Source organism: Choristoneura fumiferana, chromosome 8 (genome assembly GCF_025370935.1).
Source record: "Choristoneura fumiferana chromosome 8, NRCan_CFum_1, whole genome shotgun sequence".
Lineage (NCBI taxonomy): Eukaryota > Metazoa > Arthropoda > Insecta > Lepidoptera > Tortricidae > Choristoneura > Choristoneura fumiferana.
The window spans coordinates 10,161,115-10,183,365 of NC_133479.1; the positions used below are offsets into that span (position 1 = coordinate 10,161,115).

At 34.4% G+C, this 22,251-nt stretch overlaps 1 protein-coding gene and 1 long non-coding RNA gene across 2 annotated transcripts in view; one reads left to right on the forward strand and one right to left on the reverse strand.

Annotated features, from left to right (window-relative positions):
- Positions 1 to 22,251, reverse strand: part of LOC141430437 (uncharacterized) — a 205,413-nt gene that overhangs the window by 151,818 nt on the left and 31,344 nt on the right. The gene's annotated exons all lie outside the window — the stretch shown is intronic.
- Positions 1 to 22,251, forward strand: part of unc-13-4A (BAI1 associated protein 3) — a 138,887-nt gene that overhangs the window by 97,540 nt on the left and 19,096 nt on the right. Inside the window, 4 exon segments of the mRNA XM_074091126.1 lie at positions 5,812 to 5,908; positions 6,846 to 6,993; positions 8,819 to 8,901; positions 21,106 to 21,169. Coding sequence (XP_073947227.1) covers positions 5,812 to 5,908; positions 6,846 to 6,993; positions 8,819 to 8,901; positions 21,106 to 21,169 — 392 coding nt within the window.

The window sequence follows — 22,251 nt, forward strand, 5'->3', positions numbered from 1 at the left end:
AATTGTATTATACGGCCTCGATGAACATCATTATGAAACCGAAACGGATCTGTGTCGTCAAGTAGATGAGTTATTTTACAATATACTCAACATAAATATTAACGGCTATATTGAAGGAGCAGTCCGTATTGGTAAAAGAGGACAACGTCGACCTTTACTAATAGAGTTCCTAAGCAGAAGAATGACGACATACGTGTTAGAAAATGCGCAGTACTTCAGGAATATGGGCTACGGGATCACAACATTTCTCGATGATAAATCTTTGGAAAAACGGAAAGTCCTTAGAAACAATTTGATTAAAGCAAGACGCGAAGGAAAGTACGCTGTGATAAAACAAAATAGACTATTCATAAATGGAAAGGAATTTATACCGGAAAACCAAATTATGAGCCCTAAAGAATTGCCACTTCCACAATCACAGAATCAGCACACACCCATACCTACTAATACAATAAATAAACAGTTAAATAAAGAACAGACATTTCGCACATAAATACAAGTTTGGAATTTTTACTCAGAACACACAGAGCCTAAAGAATAAAATCGACATAATGGAATCATTCCTTATTAATAGAAATATATCTGCTTTATGCATCACGGAGACATGGATTTATAAGAAGCAGGCCGATACAATAACCGTCACCGGATACGAGTTTGCCGCAGCTTTCTACCGCGAGCAGCACCATGGTGGTGGCGTAGCAATACTTCTGAAAAAAGGAATAACCTACAAGGAACGGTTGGATATAGCCGAACTTTCACGTGAATGCATATTTGAGTGTTGTGCAGTGGAAATCCCGGAACAAAACATCATTCTCATTAATATATATAGACCTGATCGTAAAATAGACACATTTTTCAACTGTATGGGTAAACTACTTCTCAAAATCAAAGAAAAGGAGCGAAACAAACACATTATTATTGTAGGTGATTTCAACATAAATGTCCTATCGAATTCTGTTAACTCTAAAACACTTTTAGACCTAATGCTGAGCTATAATTTAACACAGATTGTCAAAGAACCAACGCGAGTATATAAAAATTCTAGCACATGTATTGACCTAATATTCACAAATGAAAGACAAAACCATTATAATGTAAATGTAACAGATCACGGCATATCGGACCACAAAGGCATTTTGTATAAAACGCAAAGACGATATAAACAGACACGACAAGTTACATGGTACACTAAAATGAGAATATTCAGTGAAAAAAATATGTCAAACTTTAAGAAAACGTTGCAAAATATTAATTTGTATACAATAATCTTAGACAAAAATGACGCAAACACGAATTATAATATATTTATTACTAAATTATTGGAAATACTAAATAAACACATTCCAAAAAAACGATTAAAATTAATATCAACACCGGCAACAAAGACTTGGTTAACAACTGGTTTGAAAAAATCATGTAAACATAAAAGACAATTAAAAATATTAGCTAATATAAGTAATAATGAAATTATTAAAAATTACTACAAACAGTACGAAAATATTTTAAAAAAATGTATAAAAAGGTCAAGGCGAATAAATTACGCGCGAAAATTAAAAATCTCAAAAAACAAAACGAAAACTATGTGGGGAATCATTAACGAGACGTTTAATAAAAACAAAGATCGCAATTATAAAAACATGAGTATAAAAACCGCTGGCATGTCAACACCTATTGAATCACCTCATGAGGTAGCAAACCTATTGAATGAATACTTTGCCGCGGTGGGCGAGTCAGCGCCGGCAAGCGCCGCGAACCCGCAGCGCCGCGGCACGCGCGCGACACCTACCCCCGCGGTAAACTCAATATACATACAGCCAGTCACAGAACACGAAATAGCAAAGATCATTAAACAACTAAAAAACAAAAGGAGTTTTGGCACCGATGAGATACCACCAACACTTATAAAATTGTGCGAAACGGAACTAGTACAACCATTAACACGTTTGATAAACCAATCTTTTAGCGAAGGAACATTTCCAGACTTACTAAAAATATCTAAAATCAAACCACTGCTAAAACCAGGCGGTGACACAACAAACCCAAGCCAACATCGCCCCATAGCTCTCCTACCCTCGTTTTCAAAAGTATTTGAAAAAAGTATGACAAATCGTGTTTATAACTTCTTAGAGAAATATAATTTACTGGATAAAAACCAATATGGATTCAGGAAACATCATTCAACATCACTAGCGGTATATAAATATGTACAAAAAATACTGGAATATATTAATCAAAAAAAATATGCCGTCGGATTACTCCTCGATATGACCAAGGCTTACGACAGAGTGTCACATGATATCCTATTATTAAAACTATATAACATTGGAATACGCGGTATAGCACATAAATGGTTCAAATCTTACCTCGAAAATCGTAGGCAATACGTACAGATAGATTACTACAACGCCGACATTAAAGAACTAACGGCAATCACTTCGCAAATGCGTTACACTACTTGCTCAATTCCACAGGGAAGCGTCAGCGCTTGTCTCTTATTTTTAATATACATCAATGACCTTTCTAAGGTGCTAGACTCAGACACAGAATGCGTCATGTTCGCTGATGACGTGTCACTTCTGTCCAATGGTACAAACAATACTGACTGCAACACAAAACTCACACATACACTAAACACCGTGGTAGAATGGCTTAACGACAATAACTTAGATATTAATATAAAAAAAAACTAAAATCATACAATTTAAACCGAGGCAAAAAAATTCTTTGGAATTAATATTACAACTTAACAATAATAAAATAGAGGAAGTATCGGATTTTAAATTGTTGGGAATAACAATAGATACAAATATTAATTGGAAAACTCATATTCAGAATATAAAAACGAAGCTGTCAAAATTCGTGTATGCACTAAACGTCCTTAAAGTGAAAACAGATTTAAATTCTGCACTATCCGCCTATTACGCGTACGCGTTCGCCTGGCTGAGGTGTACCTGAGAGCTGTAGGCAGTACTTTATTAAGCACCAATTGTTAACTCTTCCCTCAATCTACATACTGGAATCGGCATTGTTTGTACGTAAACATCCTGACTTATTTAAGGCAAAACAGGACACAAGCAGAACTAGAGCAAAGTATAAAAATAAACTGTTGTTGCCAAAGTCAAATTTAGCAATGTTCAGAAATGGTCCCCAATATAAATGCATACAAATAGCGAATAAAATTCCAGAATGTATCAGACAGGAACCCCACTATAATAATTTTAAAAATAAATTAAAGAAAATATTGATTAATAAATGTTATTATTCTGTTGACGAGTTCTTGAACGACGAAACATTGAAATAATTAGAATTAAAGTAAATGTAATAATAAATAAATAATAATTAAATTTTCCACTTGGACCTATTTATGCAAACAGGATCCAACCCACACGTGGCTAGTTTTGAGAAAAATCGGTTTTTGTTTAAAACATGCGAACAAAATTTTCTATAAACATCTCAAAAAAAGTTTGAATGCAAAATTTCAGACAACGGTAAGTTTTTTGTTGTCTAATACTCGTGTTCCAAAAAATAATAATATTTAGGGACGTTTTTCTTCAAAAAGTCAATGGATCTTTTTTGCAAAAATGCTCATGTGTGGGTTGGTTCCTATTTGATTTAATAGAAATTAAAATCGTAAATAATATAATAAAATATACATATGTTATTTCAATTTACTTTATTGAAAATAAATGCTTATACTTACAGGAAATCTTTTTTACCATTAAAAAGTTCTAGAAAAAATAAAAAAATTGTGAATAATCAAATCATACATTTCAAAACATCACTCATTTACTAAAAGAATATAAAACAGAATCTCAGTTTCATTAGACATTAAAAAAATTGGTCGCGTGAGGCAACCAGCTATTTCAAAAGAAATAATGGAGCCTCTTTGGCCTACAGGAAAACCAATACCAGAGGCAAAGTTGAAAGACTTAAAGAGCCTTCTGCACCTGATTCCTCAGGAGTACCACAGTTTTTACGTCAATCTCGATGCAGACAAACATATTGAAGATGACCTGGAAGGCTTTTCTGGTGAACTTGACTTCGAGTTGGAAGAAAATTATTTCGATAACTGAGATTCTGTTTTATATTCTTTTCATGTTTTGAAATGTATGATTATTCACAAAAGTTTTTATTTTTTCTAGAACTTTTTAATGGTAAAAAAGATTTCCTGTAAGTATAAGCATTTATTTTCAATAAAGTAAATTGAAATAACATATGTATATTTTATTATATTATTTACGATTTTAATTTCTATTAAATCAAATAGGAACCAACCCACACATGAGCATTTTTGCAAAAAAGATCCATTGACTTTTTGAAGAAAAACGTCCCTAAATATTATTATTTTTTGGAACACGAGTATTAGACAACAAAAAACTTACCGTTGTCTAAAATTTTGCATTCAAACTTTTTTTGAGATGTTTATAGAAAATTTTGTTCGCATGTTTTAAACAAAAACCGATTTTTCTCAAAACTAGCCACGTGTGGGTTGGATCCTGTTTGCATAAATAGGCCCAATTAAATTTAACAAGTAACCATATTGTGTGAATCTTTATGAAAGTTTAGGCTTTGTCAATTTTTGTTTTGCAAACAAGATGCATCCCGCATGGTCCCTTGTGAAAAACTTGAGTCCGTCAGTTTTTATTTTGCAAACGAGATCCAACCCGCATGCTCCGTTATGAAAATTTAGACTGCGTCAGTTTTTATTTTGCAAACGGGATCCAACCCACATGGTCCCTTCTGAAAATATATAAATTTGCGATTATGGGGAACCAAGCGACATGGATCCATTTATAAAAAATAAAACATTAACATTTTGTAGAATACAGAGTTATCATACAGCATGAATCTTATTAGCTTATTATGAGGTTGTTGCTATCACGTTTGGTAACTTTGTTGACTTAATGTTTTGATATGAGATAGTTGCCAGATCAATTTGATATTTAAGTAGGTCGATAGAAGGTGCATTTTAAAAGCTTTCTGTGTATTTAACTCAATTTTGACAGGAGTGTGGGTTGGATCCTGTTTGCATAAATAGGTCCACTTAGACTAAGATACAAATTGACATATTTTTTTATTTAAACATATTCTGAATCTTATCTCAATGGCTCGTCCACATGAAATAAAGTTAGTACTTAAATATTTTTAGTTAATTGACAATGTATCTATAGTTTTGTACATTTTATGTTATGGGTAGAAATTAAAATAAAACCTACAGTGCATGAACAGAAACTTGACATTAACATTTCACTATAAATTTTCGACATTGTAATAAGTAATTGATTTAATACCATTAGCTTCATAATTGTAACTATTGTGTGCCCTTGCAGGGCGTCATGGACTAACTAATAATAATACCAAATGTAACACCTTTCACAAATATGTACATGACTTTACAATGAAATAAATAAAAATAAATAAATAAATAAATTTAGTCACATCAAAAATTTATTTGTGCTTTCCAGGAAGCTAAACTGTTCAAAATATTATTATTTTAGTGGGCAACAAATTAATTTTGGCTGAAAACTAATTTAAATTTAAATAACAGAAAATGCATATGCAAAAACATTTCTGGACGATTATGTTGGAAGAAACACAACTTTCATGTTCAGCTACAGTTATGTTTTAACAGAATAATGTAAGTTTCACAAACACCATACCAAACCCGTATTAAATAATACTTGTTCACACATGGTTGATGGTGCTTACTTAATCATTAGGTGACCCACTTTCTCGCCGCCCACCCTATTTCAGAAAAATATACCTACCTATCTTAAAATGCAACTAAAGATAGGATTTCTTATTTGCTAGCTGTCTGAAGACGTGCGGCAATGCGTGGAGCTGTGGGTGAACGAGGGCTGGTGTGGTGTAGCCGAGGAGGAAATATACGACGAGCAGGGAAACGGAGGTATCGATGTTCTATAACCAATTAGCTGACGCATTACGAGAAAACTTTTTCACGAGGCTATAGTTGTGTGTTGTTGTTGTCTAGAGACAATTAAGGTACGTCTCGTTTTTGTTCATAGTTTCTGTAGGACTTTTATAAACGTCCTAAAAATATAATTATTTTTTCGTTCGAACAGTAATAGTATATTATTTTCAATTAACTGTTGAAAACTTATGCACATAACTTAGTGTTCGTAACGGTTTTCGCTTCAATTAAAATGGTATCATTTACATTTTTTATTTAGTACCTGTCCCGTTGTCTGCTTTCTGTCTCTCTGTAGTCAAATCTTGCAAGTTAAATTCGACCAACTTCCAGTAGTCGGATTGAATTGTGGTATACTTTTGTAAACTGCGTGATAATACCATAATCTGATAGTGACATCCTGGTAGTCCGGCCAGGATCGTCTCCACAGGACAGAACTCTTCTACGGTTAATGGCATCAACTTGAAATTTGGAATGCAAAAGTAGTTTGGGTGATAATGCAAATAAAGTCGATAAAAGTACAGTCAGCAAAGAAAAGCTTGTCTCGAAAATGATTTTTTTACCAAAAACTTACTTATGGTTAAGCTTTTGCTGCGAGACATTTTTGAGATAGCACAATGTCAAAATAGCCTAAACAACATAATATATACTGAGCGGCAAAAAATCTGGCCCTCCAATGTATGCAGTAATAGGTAATTTTGTATGGAGAGTGGGCCTAATTTTGTGCCGCTGAGTATATTAATGTAGAGCTCCAGTGTTGCAAATCCTTCATTTCTTTTTACCACCTTATATTAACTTTTGGCGTGCCATACTAACAAATGATGTAAATGTAAACGAATCATCCATGTCAATTCTATCCGAAATTTTTCACCAAAAAACTAAATTAGAAATAGCTTAATTTTAATTTATTTTGTAGTGGTGGTCGTGTCAGCAAAGACTCTGCCTTTCGAAGTGCTGGCGGCAGTGCGGGAACTCTGCGCGGCAGCCGCGCCCGCGCCGCCCGCGTACCCCGCCCACCCCTCGCACCCGCACGACGCGCCCGCGCAACTCCTGGATGCATACTTGTAAGTCAGGGCCATTTTTGACTTTACTTAGGCTATTTTTGTGCCAATTTAATTGTAAGTTTTATATTCAACGACAGGCTTTTTTAAATGTATAACTATTGACATGAATTGCCACTATAATATATTATAAATGCGAAAGTTTGTAAGTATGTTTGTTTGTTACTTCATCACGTCTGAGATGAAAAGTTTGAGTCCCGGGGACGGACATAGGATAGTTTTTATCCCGGAAAATTGCATAGTTCCTGTGGGATAGCGATAACCGAATTCTACGCGGACGGAGTCGCAAGTAATGGCTCTAGTATGAAATAAATTGTAGTCAGTCTTGACTGATATGTTCTTCACACGTAGCAACGCATATTGGAGAGACGAAATAAGAATTAAACACAGGCCGTCTTGCAGGAAAAAATAAATCGAGATTTAGTAGTTAAATTAGGCTTAAGCTTGACAGTTCCATACAATTTGACACAACTAAACTGAGCTTAACGCTAACTCGAGATTAATGTGTTTCCAGCAAGTAGGTAGCCATAAGACACACTCGTCTAAAGTAATTCAAACATGCGCAAATTAACAGGTGTATGCATTCGACCGTGAATTATTCCATCGTACAGGCGTAGGTGTGGCCCGGCTATAAAACGTACATAAAGACATTCATTTTGTCGCCGGAATCGTACTTAACAGAACAACTAAATTATCGTGATCGTATACAACACTAACGAAATGTTTTACCTTTTGTTTCTTTCCTTTAACCATTAATATCTAAGGAAAACGAGTGGGTTGGGTACCTAACATTATTATTGTTTCGATATATTTTCCTCACTTAAATCAGTAGAATTACCTACTTTCATTGTTGAGCAAAACAGGCAAAGGTTTTCCTCCTCTCGTGTTTATTCTCTCATTGTACTCGTATTAATGAATGGCGCTCAATTTAAAATACCCTACTTTTATTAATTATCTGTAACTTCATTCATATTAGCTACCGTGATACATATTAAACTCAGCCCTCGAAAGGATTTGTTAGACTTTGTTTTACTCCTGACCTTTAATAGTAATTAATTAAGTTAATAATATATTCCATTTTATAAGCACCATTTATCAACTGAAAAATTATTCATTCTGCCAGCTTATGAATTACGATTAAAGACCACACCCAGAAGATTAAAAATAGTACCTTCGTTATGAAGATTTTTACGTAGGTAGGTATTAAATACAATACGAGTACGTTCGAAGGTTATCTCATCTAATCTTTAAAGCTCAAAGCAAAGGAGATTTAGGGAGTGAAACGCAATTAGTGTAGGTTTGTAAACAATACAATTTGTGTGCTTTGTAAGTGTTGCATTTAGATTAGGGAATTTGTAGAATACTAATATAGATGATTTACTTTGTTACAGTTTTTCTCGAAAACTGGCAAATTTATTTTGATGCGGTTTTTATAATATTTAGGCTTTACTTATGCGTTTATACTTTCTTTCGCTTTCGCGTATATCCACTTCTTTAGCTCACTCTTTGAAGATGCTCCTCTCATTCACTCAAAGGTTGACTGGTAGAGATCTATTGAAGGTATAATTTCACCTTTATACAATGTGTCTCAACAACTGTCAACTGTGATTGTGACTTGATTTTTGTATAATAAAAGGTTTACACGCATCTATATTCCGAAGCAACTAGAGGTCTATGGGGGAAGCCTATATCCAATAGTGTAACGTCCTACGACGGATATGATGATGATGATCTATATTAGTCATGTGGTCTTGTTCGAACACTTTGAATCAGACGCTGTGTGGTGTCTTTGATGTGTCGCTGGCTCTACAGCTGTGTCGTGTGGCAGGTGGTTCGAGCCGCTGATCGATCGCTGGCTGGCCGTGACCAAAACTATGGCGCTGCAGCGGGTGCGTGCGGCCGTCGAGCTCGGTAAGTAATTAGTCCCAAGATTAATTAACTGTCTACCTTCCACGGTAAAATGGATAACAGTTGACTTTGAAAATAATTGATACCAATTTATCTTACTTTAAGATATTTGTATAATAAATTGGGTCTTGATCGCGACAAATGCGTGTGATCACGAGCAGATAGTAACTTATTAGATTATTTATGTGTAGCTGTTTAGTCATAGCATAGCAGGCGCTAAATGCCTGCAATCGGTCGATTTTCAGCGCACCGTTGGGGATGCGACCCTGTCCCGCGCAGCATACGAGTAGTTGCCCTGTTCTTGAAGGCCGAGTTACCTCTCTAGTTGTTATTATTACGCTATGGTTTAGTTTGATTGCTAAAATTAATAGATACAATATTGAGGGTGCAAGCTTATTCAAAATTTGTTATTTTAGTATATTGTGTTGTGAATGCAAAATATAAGCTTATGATAAACGAATATTTCATAGGTTCACGTGTTGCAAAAAATAAACTAAGTGTTATATTGAGACATAATCTGTATTACCACCATAATACCTACTACTACTAGTAGTAGTAGTAGTAGTAGTAGTAGTAGTAGTAATAGTAGTAGTAGTAGTGTAGTATTAGTGACATTGCTACACTGTACGGTACAAATGAAAATGTCTTAGTTTTACAAACAATATGGCACATCATCGCCATCATCGAAATAATTTAGTAATACAGGTAAACTCAAATTTTACAGGTGCGAGGCCAGGCTCGAACCCGCGACCTTCTGCTTGAGAGGCCATAACCCAACCAAACCACTAAACTACCACGACGTCATTAATTAATTAAGCAACAAAAAATAGCAATATCGTCTAAATTTGGGAGCTTAAATTAGCTCAGCCAAGCTTAATTAAGAGCTAAGAGTCAACGGCCGATAGCCCAATTAATGTCAGTTTGCGGTCTTTCGCTGTCCGTAACACAAATTCTCAGATCTTGAAGCCATTGTGAAGTGTTTGTTAATAGTATTTTATGCAACTGTAACGTAATAGGGGTCCTTAAAACACGAGTGTGGGTTTACATACCCAGTGTGGGTGTGAGTGTGGGTATAATAGGGTCACATGAGTGTTTTAAGGCCTAATTACGTACAGGTGCATACAATATTTTATCTATACCCATATATTAAATCCTCTATCATGTGTTCCGCGAACCATTGAGAATGACCTGCATTAACGAGAACTAGGTAGGTATGTCTGCCCCACGAGCTGCGCCGCCTGCTGCTGCACGTGGTCGCGGCGCAACCCCCCCAGTGTTGTAATGATGTATGAAATCTCATTAAGATACATATTTCTGTATGGTCATTCCATTACGATACAGCCGTCTTCATAATAGAATCTAATGTCGTAATGCTGGTCATTACCTATGGTTTTTGAACGCATAATTGAGGATTTACTGTATGGTTGTAGATAAAGTCTATTGTAGTCTCTAATTATATATGGTTTTCAGTAAACTGTAATCTCCCTTCAAGCAAACTTATTTCATTCGTTAACGGAAACTTTACTTTTTTAAATGCTTAAGCGTCAGATAAACCTGTTGCGCCTTACCCATTTACTTCATAAAAAATACAGTTTTTTTTTCATTAACAGTAACTTAAAAGCATTTAGTAATAAGAAGGTTCTTCTTGAAAACGTGAACAAAGCTGAATTGTGTTACAGCATGTTTGGTATGCTGAAAAACAAATGCGAGTTCCTGAAAGCTCGTAAAATATTTTGTTACTAAGAATTAGCAACCTGATTATCTCATTGTGCGTTAATATTAAGTGTGTAATTTCAATTTCGCTTATGAAATGTTATACCTTGTTTATAAATAAATCCAAATAAGTAAGCGAACTTTTGCAAACTTATTCAACTGAAGTGATGCAAACATGGTATCATTAAAACTTTATTGGATGGAGATGAAGAATACTTTGAAAATTGTCCGCTGGGATTATTGTCGCGCACACTTGAACTAAGTAAACACCTACCAAGTACCAAGTACCTCCCACGGCTTAAGCTTCGCAGAGTCTCAAGTTTAACACGTCTCTAGTTACAACATAAAATGTAACTCGGATTCCGCGGCACCTGGCAAGCATTTCGTTTCAGTTACACATGCAACAAAGTGTGTACCCTACCCACCTACATTCAGATCTTTAAATAATAAAGTTAACCCAAATTACCACACAATGTTGCGCTTTAAAATAACGAAAATTAATTCAATCCAAAAACAATTAGTTCATGTAAAAAAAAAGTTTAAGAAGCCCCCGACACAAAAACCTTTAAAAAGTTTAAAAAAATCTACAGATTGACATATGATACAAGCAGAATATTGATTAAGATTCTTTCAGAAGAAACTGGTCTTCGCGAAATCCCACTGATTGAGTTGTATAGAAAATGCTACTACTTAAATCTATAACTACATACATATTTATTACCAACATTTGAGACTTTTTACTTTAATATTGGCTGAGATCCTGTCAGCAGCTCCAAAGAACGCTGAATATATTGGAGATAACTGCTTTTATTTCCACCAAACATAACTAAAAACTACCGCTAGAAAACCTGCTTCCAATTTAAAAAAAAATATCAATTTCGGTTTACCCGTTTAATCTGTCATCTCCCAGGATAACAGGATCAAAGGAATTTGGGCACAAATTTGTGCCTCTGGGAGAGGACAGGTTAAAAACTGCAGTGCTACAGACGACACAAACGTGGCGGTCAAACTTATAAAGCCCCTTTTTGCGTCGGGGGTGAAAAAAAAAACAATGATCATGATCATGTATGTAAACTCTTTATTGTACAAAAGAAAATAAACAAAAATACAATTGGTTAAAAATACACTTTGACGTTTCCTTTCACGTTTAAGAGGCAAATCCGGCTTATTATTTATTTATTCCAACATAAAATTACAGCATTACAGTAAACACCAATGCATGAAACGATAACATTTTTAATGTTTAATGTTTATTTGGGCAAAAAACGGTACAGTACAATATAGAAAAAACTTAAGAAAATAAAACTTAAACGAAACATTTTTTTTAAGTAGCCTGTATAGCGTCCCACTGCTGGGCAAAAGCCTCCCCTCTTGACCTCCACAACTCTCGTTCTGACGCAATGTCAGGCCAGAACGAAACATAGACCAGCAAATATGCCACTATTAAAATTTAAGTGAGCATTTATATAGATTGTTTCGGAAAGCTAGAGTTTCAGTTAAGTAAATGTTTCACGTAAGTTTTCTCGCATATTGCTTTCAGGAGATAAATCGCTTGTCACATAAATTCGAGTTATGCGACTTTATAAGGTTTAGTGCTATGCAGAATGTATTTCGGGCTAATAAACCTTGCTATAAAATCCGTAAAGTAAAATTATGAGACCGAATAATTAAATTTGGAAAGTTAGTTTTTAGGTTTCAGTACATAAAAACGGAACCCTTATAAGATCACTCGTGCGTCTGTCTGTCTGTCCGTCCGTCTGTCACAGCCAATTTGCTCCGAATCTACTGCACCAAATCAGGTAAAATTAGGTAGGATGGTGTAATATTTTTTTTAAATAAGGGTCATTTTCGGGGGACAAATTACTGTGTTATATCAAATGCTAGGGCTCGTTATGAGGATCTCAAATATATTTTTGTTACTATTATCAAATAAATAGTTTTGATTTTATTCATGAAAGAAGACGAATATTGCCCTTACCTCCTCCCCTGATCTCCGAAACTACTGAGCCTAAAATTTTGAAAAAAATACAAAATTTTGTTCAGTGCTTGTAGATTACACGAAAACCTATGAGAATTCTATCAATTGAAAATAACGTGGTAAACGCAATATACCCTAGTACGTTCACTTACGGAAAAAAGTTCGCTACAGTACCATGGTATTGTAGCATGGTGCGGGTGACAGAGCTGTCAATATCACAATACTAGAGTGTCAAAGTATCGAAACTTGAGTCGATAAAACTAATACTTTAAAATCTTTATCCTAATTAATGTCGTCATTAATCCGATTATTACGCTAATTTTGATGAGAATATTAGTGAAATTCTAGGTTGGAATATTATTTGCCACTTAAGTAAGGCTAAACGGAGTTTGCAAAAATATTCGTTACTTACCAATTAATAAGTACCGATATAACTCAAGATCCATTAGGTCCCATCACTAAACGAGTCTCTGGTGTTACGTTACATGCATATTACGTTTCTCCACTTAATTGTGCTTTGAATAACATAGTTTTTTATGTCATATTTAGGCTACAACTGAAATATACTTCTATATATAAACTTTTTTTGAGTAAAACGAAACGGGCATCGAGTGTCACCCGCACCATGCTACAATGAAAGTACTGTATAACAACACTAGATAGCGCTAGTGGTACTTAACTCGCGTCTTACTGGGAGGTTTTCAAATGTGCTATTTTATATTAATTTAAAAAGCACCGCAAAAAATAGAGGAAACAAAATGTGACTTTGGCATTGTACGGAACCCTCTCCGCGCGAGTTCAACTCGCGCTTGGCCGGTTTTTTTTCTTACCTCTTTATTTGTTTATTTTCTTCATATTGACGGGTCTATAATGTCTCCCATAAAATTAAAGTTTTGATGTTTTTCTTCATAATATAGAAGAATTATATAAATTTTAATTTTGAACAGATAATAAATAAGACTTTTGTAAATAAGCATAAACACTAAGTTTATATCCAAATAGTTCAGCCATTCGTTAATAGAAAGCATCATATTTTAGAATACCCTCCTGATGAGTTGTTTCTGGTGGCTCTGGGATCTTACTCTACAAACTGGATCAAGTTTTTACCCTCAAAAACCTCTAGATTTTATTTAAATAATTTGAAATTTCATCGAAATAGTAAAATAAAAGCCGTTTACAAAATTTAGAAGGTACTCGTGCGTATGTAAAATACATAGTACTCCTAACATTAAACAAATATTGCTCGGTTAGTTGTAGTATTGAGAGTTTTCAAAATTTCAACAATTTTATCCAAAAAAAATATGGAAATATTTTTCTAAAACTACGTAGATCGAAATAATAATGAAAACTTTACTATTATAGAAATAGTAAGAAATTTGGTTCATCATTTAAAAGCAACCAAATAATTTATAGCTTTACTTAGAAGGATTGTTATTTAAATAAAAATACCACAAAAATACATAGACCGTATAATTCTTTTCCCTCGATCGTAATCTCATGCACGAGCCGCACTATGAAACTGGCAGTTATCAAAACATTTCGGAAACAGAGGGCCTACTCATAAATTCGAAACCGAAGTTCGTATCGTTCCGTCTCTCTCACTCTCGTACTAAATAGTATAAGTATCAGAGAGACGGAATGACACGAACTTCGATTTTCGAATTTCGGAGTGGCCCCCGCAGCAATGAAAATAATCGATACGGTTTAAACCTTGTTGTAGGCATCCTCAAACTATTTTACAGAAATTGTAACGTAACATGGTGGGAAAAAGAGTGATTTTCAAATCAATGGTCAGAGCGTTGAGGAAAAGTCAGAGGTTCACACCCCGTGGTTGGGCTAGCATTTAGATAAGCATCACAAACCAAACGGTGTAACAACACGAAAGCTTTTACTACGGCTAGCGGTCAACAATAAATTAAAATCGCCTAGTAGAATAATAAAGACAAGTTTCTTTTTGGAGTTTTACAAGTGTTAACTTCACTCGTTTACTCGGTAAGTGGTTTAAGATTTAACTGATCACCATGTTTTGCTGTTGTATTTGTACGCAGAACAATGTAAAGTGGATTTAACAATGTAAGTAAAGTTGTAACATTGTAGTAAAAACAAAATTTATATATTTTCACCTTTCTTACTTTGTATTTCACTACTAGTTATAATAACTGATTACTACGCTACGTAAATAAAGCGCCTAGGTAACGACGCCTATTACCGGGGGTATCGAAATCGGCGACCATCACCGCGGCAATTTATGAGCGTTAATAAACATTGATTCGTTTTTAAAGAATATAAAAGTCTATCACGAATAATTATTAGAGTAGACAAATTAATTTATATATTAAGAAGTGTTCTATCAGACAACATTTTTATTTTTATAAAAAAAATATGGAATAATCGAGAAAAACTAACAAAAATGCATCGTTGCCAGCTCAGCAGGTATAAACGCTCTTAAAATACGCATTTTATAATGCAACCGATCGATTTCTTAAAAAAAATATTTTACACGATAAAAGCTTATTTAGTCGACTCACGGATAGTGTGATTTTCCGAAACGGCACCGAAGGAAGAGGATTTGCCATACTAATTAACGCGTGACACCACATATAAGCGGACTCGAATCTTATTTAGTGTTTTACATAATAGTTATTGTTTTATAATAGTAATTTCAACACCTAAGACTTGATATTCATTTATTAACATAGTTAATTAGAATCACAAACCGACTCGTACAACGAGATGAGAGCCGAGAGAGAGAGGCATAGACAGCAGTGGCGAAGCGTCCATAGAACCCTATTCCCACCGGCTTGCCCAATATTTACGAAATACGACAACAGGACGCAAATTATTTAAGAAGGATGTTGGTGATCTTTACTTCGGCTTTACCACGGAAATATCTGACGCTACGCCACTAATAGACAGCCACTCTATACATAAACTACTATAGAAGTCCTTAGGGACTAACACATTATAAAACAGTTATGGCAATTGAACTAATGTTATGGTTTTTAAATGGCTTTTTATAGTTTTTTATACGAGATCTAAATACTTTTTGTATACCACGGTAATAGTTAAAGTGGTGATTTTGGTTCTTCATGCTTTATTTTTGATATAAATAATCGTATATATAATTTGTTACAGTTATTCCAATCTTGATCTATTCACGCTTTTAAAAAACTATTTCCGTGGTATGAAAAGTATTAACAAACTCTTATTTTTTAACAAAATCTTCAATACTGAATTTGTAGTTTCTATAGAGAAACCGTTATTTTGCCAAGTTGTTTAAATATTGCGATTAAATTTTGTTTACTTACCAGTTAAGTAATTTATGCCAAGGTTGTAATATTTTTGATTTGTAATGCAAAAACAACTCTATCCTATTGTTGATAGGGGTCGGAATTACATTTTACAATACTCCAAATTAAGCCAATTAACGATGGTATGATCGCATAACCTTCGGTAATAGAATGTATGGGAATCTATTACCGACCCATTCAATTGTATTTGGGTCGGTGATAGGTTCTTAAAGAAGTATCTATTACCGAGTGACATTTTATTTTTCTGTTAAAATAATTCACATTTAGGGTACTTACCGTAAGTGCAGGTTTTTTTTATAAAGTTGTGACTTTTACTCAGCATATATACATCACACTATTACTTGTGGTAGAGCATAAAAAATTCAGCGGGCTGGATATACTATTTGAATCATATTTCAGTTTTTATTTAGTTTTCTCAAAAAAAAACTTGGTTTATATAATAATACAAAACCGAAGCCATTTTTTTTAATCCCTCGATATAAGGTTCCAAATCATGAGTCGGGTTCCTTTTACCGATGGTAGAATATTGCTATTTTTTATACCCTTATAGAAGCTCAATTCGCGGTAATAGAATCACAGCCTGCCCATTACCACGGTAATAGGAGATTTTGGTATTTTGATTTCAATAATTATTTTATCAAATACTAATAACTAAAATGAGCCCAAAAAGTTACGACACCAAAGTTCAATAAATGCTCTTACCCCTTAAGTACCACGGTAATAGGCGCCGTTACCATAGTAACGGTGTCGTAATACGTATACATATCAAATTTATATTCTATGTATCTCTGCACGGTATAAAGATAATTACAAAATTAAATTTCAGCTGTCGAGTAGACCAAGAAAAGTTCAACTCGTACTCTCATAATCATTTCAGCAAAGTTTTAATTGTTCAAAAGAAATAGTAAACAGACAAAAGGAGGGGCCTTAATTGAAAACGTGTGATATATTACATGAAGTTTGTTACATTTATGTTACTTAAATTGATTAACTGTTTCTGCTAAACGTGCTTCGTTGAATAATAGCGACTATTTATTTATTAAGTAAATACCTATAATAATTTATAGATTCGAAAAATTCGGAGAAAGCAATGATGTATTTATGGTCAGTTCTGTTGAACGAGATCTAAAAAAGCTCAGCAAGGGACGACAAAAAACTTAATACAAAACTTTCCGTTGTTTCACAAGGTGCCTTAAAAATACAGCTTATAAAAGGAAGTATTCTCGATTAACAACACAAAGCGAATGCCACACAATAAAGCCGAGATATAAGCATTTTTCTTTGGCGGCAGTTTAGCTTATTTCATTCCAAACAAGCCGAGGCGACAGCGATATTACCTCGACTATGCTAACAATTCCCTTATAAAATATGACAATATGAAGGAACTCTCATTTGTTTATAACGTCAATGTGGATAAGGAAGTAAGAGCACGATCGACAATGTAAAAGAAGATATGAAATTATTTTATAAGTACAAGCAATACTTAGTCGCTGACTTCTTTCTTTTTTTTATGCTTCTAAAAATTTATCTTTTATTATGATCTTAAGAACCCCCGTGACCTTGCAAATGTGTGTTCATGCAGTTCCTCCACCTCCACACTGTAAGAACATACGAAAATCACACAAACTTAACTATCACCACCACCACCCTCGGTACGCTGACGCGTTTTGAACTCAACCAGAGTTCATGCTCAGAGCAACACAAACATAATGTTACCAGATGCAAGATGTTTTTAGTATAGTTGTACAATATGTCTGGGACGATTTTGTTTAACTAAGTTATTGCGTTATCGGGTATCCTGATCAATGGTGACACGAATTTAATTAGCAAGCAGTCGCTCGCGATATATTTGTTTCAATTAAATCCGACATGTATCATTATATATGGGTTGTCCCGGATGTTGACAGCATAACACTATGGCAAGTTTCGAATTGCACTGTCTTTTAATGGCATAATTCATCATCATCCCAGGCTGTATACGTCCCACTGCTGGCCACAGGCCTCCTCTCAGAATGAAAGAGTTTAGGCCGTAGTTTCGTAGGTTTGAGCATGTTTTCTCACGATGTTTTCCTTCACCGCAAAGCTAGTGGTAAATTTCAAATGTTAATTTTGCACATGAATTTCGTAAAACTCAGAAGTTTGAACCGGGTTCTGAACCTACGATCCTCTGCTTGAGAAGCCACATGTTAAACCACTAGGCTACCACTGCTCAATTACATGGTTGTATATTTCTAACTATACAGTTTCACTCGAAGTCAAATCAGGAGGTTTCTCTCTTTGTAGCCTTAATCACTATTCTGCTGAACGCTGCTTCTCAGCCGGGCCGGTGATACTCTAGGATATTTTTTTATATGACTTACTAGCTTATGGTCACGATTTCACTTCCACAAAAAAAAATACATTTGAAAGAGCGTAGCCGTGTTTGCATGGAAAAGCGGGGTATTCCCTTGACTTGTCTAAAAATGTTTTGCCTAATTTCACTTTGTCTAACAACTTTTACTATAATTAATAGTTTGTCTAAAGTCAATTTGTATAATTTCATTATTCATATTTTTTATTTTGTCGACTTTTCATTTTTACTGAGTGATCATTTGCATAACTCTTGTTTTGTCGAATATTATTTTATCGAAAAAAATTCTTATTTTCATCATCATATTAACGTTTTAACTAATATCGATTCTCATTTTTTCAACTAACTAGTCATCATATAGCCGAATAACGTTTTAACTAACATTGGATTGTCTAATATTGAATTATCTTAATATTTGTTTTGCTTACTAACGTTATGCCTAATTTTGGTACCTAAATGTTTATTATAAAATAAGGTCAATTAGGTAGGTTAAAATTGAAATAAATTAATCCATAATATTCTACTAATTTTTATTTGGTTCAAGCAAATAACAATACTAAACATACAGGGAATAGGTACGACGACGAGCGAAGCGAGGAGGAGCGTTGGGTAGAACTGCGACCCTACAGTGCGCGAGCCGAGCGAGCGAAGCGAGCGTGCCGCGGCAGCGGCCGGCGAAGCGCCAGAACCGACTTCGTTTTATAATACTAAACTTTTTAGAATTAACTAACGTTATCATTATGTATTCGGATTAACCGTGATTAGAATAAATACAATTACCCGACATTTATGTTAGACAAAATAAAATTATGTCAGACAAACATTATACGAAATAAGTTTATTCAATATGAAATTATGCTAAATGTATGTTAGACAAAAAATAATTATACCATTCAAACGTTATACGAAATAAGTTTATACAAAATGAAATTATGTGACATGTATGTTAGGCAAAATATAATTATGTCAGTCAAACATTATATCAAATGAAATTATACAAAATGAAAATTAGGTAATTTAAAATTAGGCGAAACAAAATTATGTAAAGTAAGTTGTATGTAAATTGACTTTCACTAAACTGAAAATTAGGTAAAATGAAACATTAGGTTAAGTAATATTAGTTTATCTAACATTAGGCAAACTGAAAATAGGCAAAAAGTTGTTAGGCAAAACAAGGTACAACCGGAAAAGCGGTCCTTTCACCAAACGTTCACTAATTTTTTTAATAAGCGCCCTCATGACAAGTATTATTTCCTGTAAGTTTCATCTTCGACTCACATGTTCTTTAAATAATATTTTTTTTTTTTCAAAAAAACTTGGATAAATGTAGGAAATAAAACTTCAGTATTTTTTTCTTGCTTTCTAGAAGAGCGACACCAACAGTTTTTTGTTACGTAATTGCTTATATAAAGGCCTACAATATATATTTTTTTCAAAATAATCCAGTTGGTACTTCATACTAGAAAATGGAAAAATAAAGGATATGGTGTACCCATACAAGATAATTTAGTCGCAAAAGAGATTATGCACATTGCAACCTCTTTATCATTAACGTTAAGGTTTATTTTTCAAGATTTTTAGAGTAAAAGATCTAAGAGTAGGTAATATGCAATAGTTGAATGTCAACTGCTCGTCACTTTTTACGAAAAATTGCTTTTTCCGATGCAGAGACGTTCATTATCGAGGAGTCCTGGTGCTTCATCACCCATTCCATTTCACCATATACATTACAACGAGCTTAAATTGCTTAGCAACTGTGCTAAAGTAATTAAAATTCAACCCGTGAAGCACTTGTTATTGAGTAGTCGCTCCGTTGGTCGAATGTGATCTTCGTCATCAGTTCCACTCCACCAAATGATGATTTTCAAGAGCAAATGCACGAGTTACTACTAAATATGTCAAAATTACCATAGGTGTTTCTACAATATTTGAAGATTCCCCTCGATTTCCTTAGGTAGGATCCAATCATCAGATTCTGATTTGGTGCTTATGGGACCTAATTGAAAGCATTCCTAGACGAAAGAAATAAAAAAAATCCAATCGGTTCATAAATGACGGAGTTCCGAGGTAACAAACATAAAAAATAAAATCGAATAGATAACTTCCTCCTTTTTTTGAAGTCGGTTAAAAAGTACGAGACAATGCCCACTAACACGTTTCTCGCCGTCGCGTGTCATGTATGCGCGATACATTCCGTGCCTGCAGGGCTACTACGAAACTCGAAGTTCGTATCGTATCGTCTCTCTCGCTCTCGTATTAAATAGTCACAGGGATCGCACGCGACACGAACTTCGAGTTTCGAGTTTCGTAGTAGCCCTGCTGACACGTTCTTATTACGTTCATGCAAGGTGTGATACGGTGTCGTGGGTAGAGACCTTTATATGCCGAGATGATGATACCAGCGACAACAATAAAAAAATAATAACTGATAAGAGTTATATATACAGCGAACAACGATAAGTAAGCAGCAAGGCTACGCGGCTACGCCGTAGCAAGAGCACGTTCGTAGCCGCGTAGACCCGCACGCGTGTAAGCAACGGCCGCCATTGTTATTGCACGTGAACATAATAATCCTTTCCCTTTCTGTAATTACGAACATGCTTCTGTAACGTTAAATTTAAATATTGCTTTCGAAATTTTGTGTAGATACTTATTTAATGGTTGGGTTGCCAGTATAAAGATGAAATAATGGAACAATACACACAGCAAGCACTGGTAAATTTCTCTTTCTGTATTGAATTATTATACCGGATATATTTTAAGCCTTTTCCTCTTGATTCTCTAAATTGGAAAGTAATGGTAACATTATTACACATATTTTATAGAAGACCCTAATGAGATGATATTGTCGACAGACCGGCTGGTGGAAGGCGAGCACATTGTGAAGCACAGCACGTCCTCCGTGGACACGGCCGCATGGTGAGCGACGACCTTTATCACTACTCCTGTTTACTCTTCCCATATTATACCCGGTCACGTTTTATGGACACTCGCCTGCTATTTATAAGTGTCCAAATTCCCAGGGAATCTTTATTACATATATTTTTAGTTATTTATTGTTTAGGTGGCGTTAAATCTAAATACTCTTGAGCATACGTCGACAATTAATCCGTTCAAGCCTCATCTGGCTGATACCAGAAATATTATGCAAATTGTGGTGCATTACCGATTTTCACTAGCTGTTGTCCGCAACTCCGTCTGCAAAAAATTCGTTTGTAACTTATCTCGCGAGAACATGCAATTTTTCGGGATAAAAACTCTCCTACGTCCTTTTCAGAATTCCCTTTCAAACTATCTCCGTACTGAATTTAATATGAATTAGTTTAGCTTAAAGAGGTAACAAGCTGACAGAAAGACAGAATGTAACGATATTCGCATGATATTTAATTTTTTCGAGCCTTCTGAACGAACGAAGCTAGTTGTTTTTACTATTACCTGTTTATTATGTTTAATTCTGTTTATTGCACAATGAATTAATATTATTTAAAATTACTTAACATATATAAAAAAAACATTTTATAAATTGGTAGGGGCTACTACATCTTTTTCTTGTTACTACACAGAAGCTAAATGTATTTCTAATTTATTTTCATGTGAGCAATATCCCCCGACATATTATATTCAATGCATAGATATTGTCTAAATAAATTACGTATCGAAGTGCGGGAACAAATAATTATGTACATATACAGTCATGAAAATAAAAGTTTGGCTCGCCGTAAAACGCGTGGCCAACGATTGAAGTACGTAGGTATATATCTACCAGGTAGTGTGTACCTAACTACAAAAACGAAAATCAAAAGTATTGTTAAAATAATACAATACATATATATTGATATATTACGAGTACAGTCCGAAGAAACTAAATAAAGACACGTCAGTTACATGAAGTACGTAATCGGATAAAATATCAATCTTAGTAATTTGGGGACCGAAAAAAACAACTACGATGCCTTTTATCCGAAAACCTATAGACATTATTTAGGAAACATCAATATTTC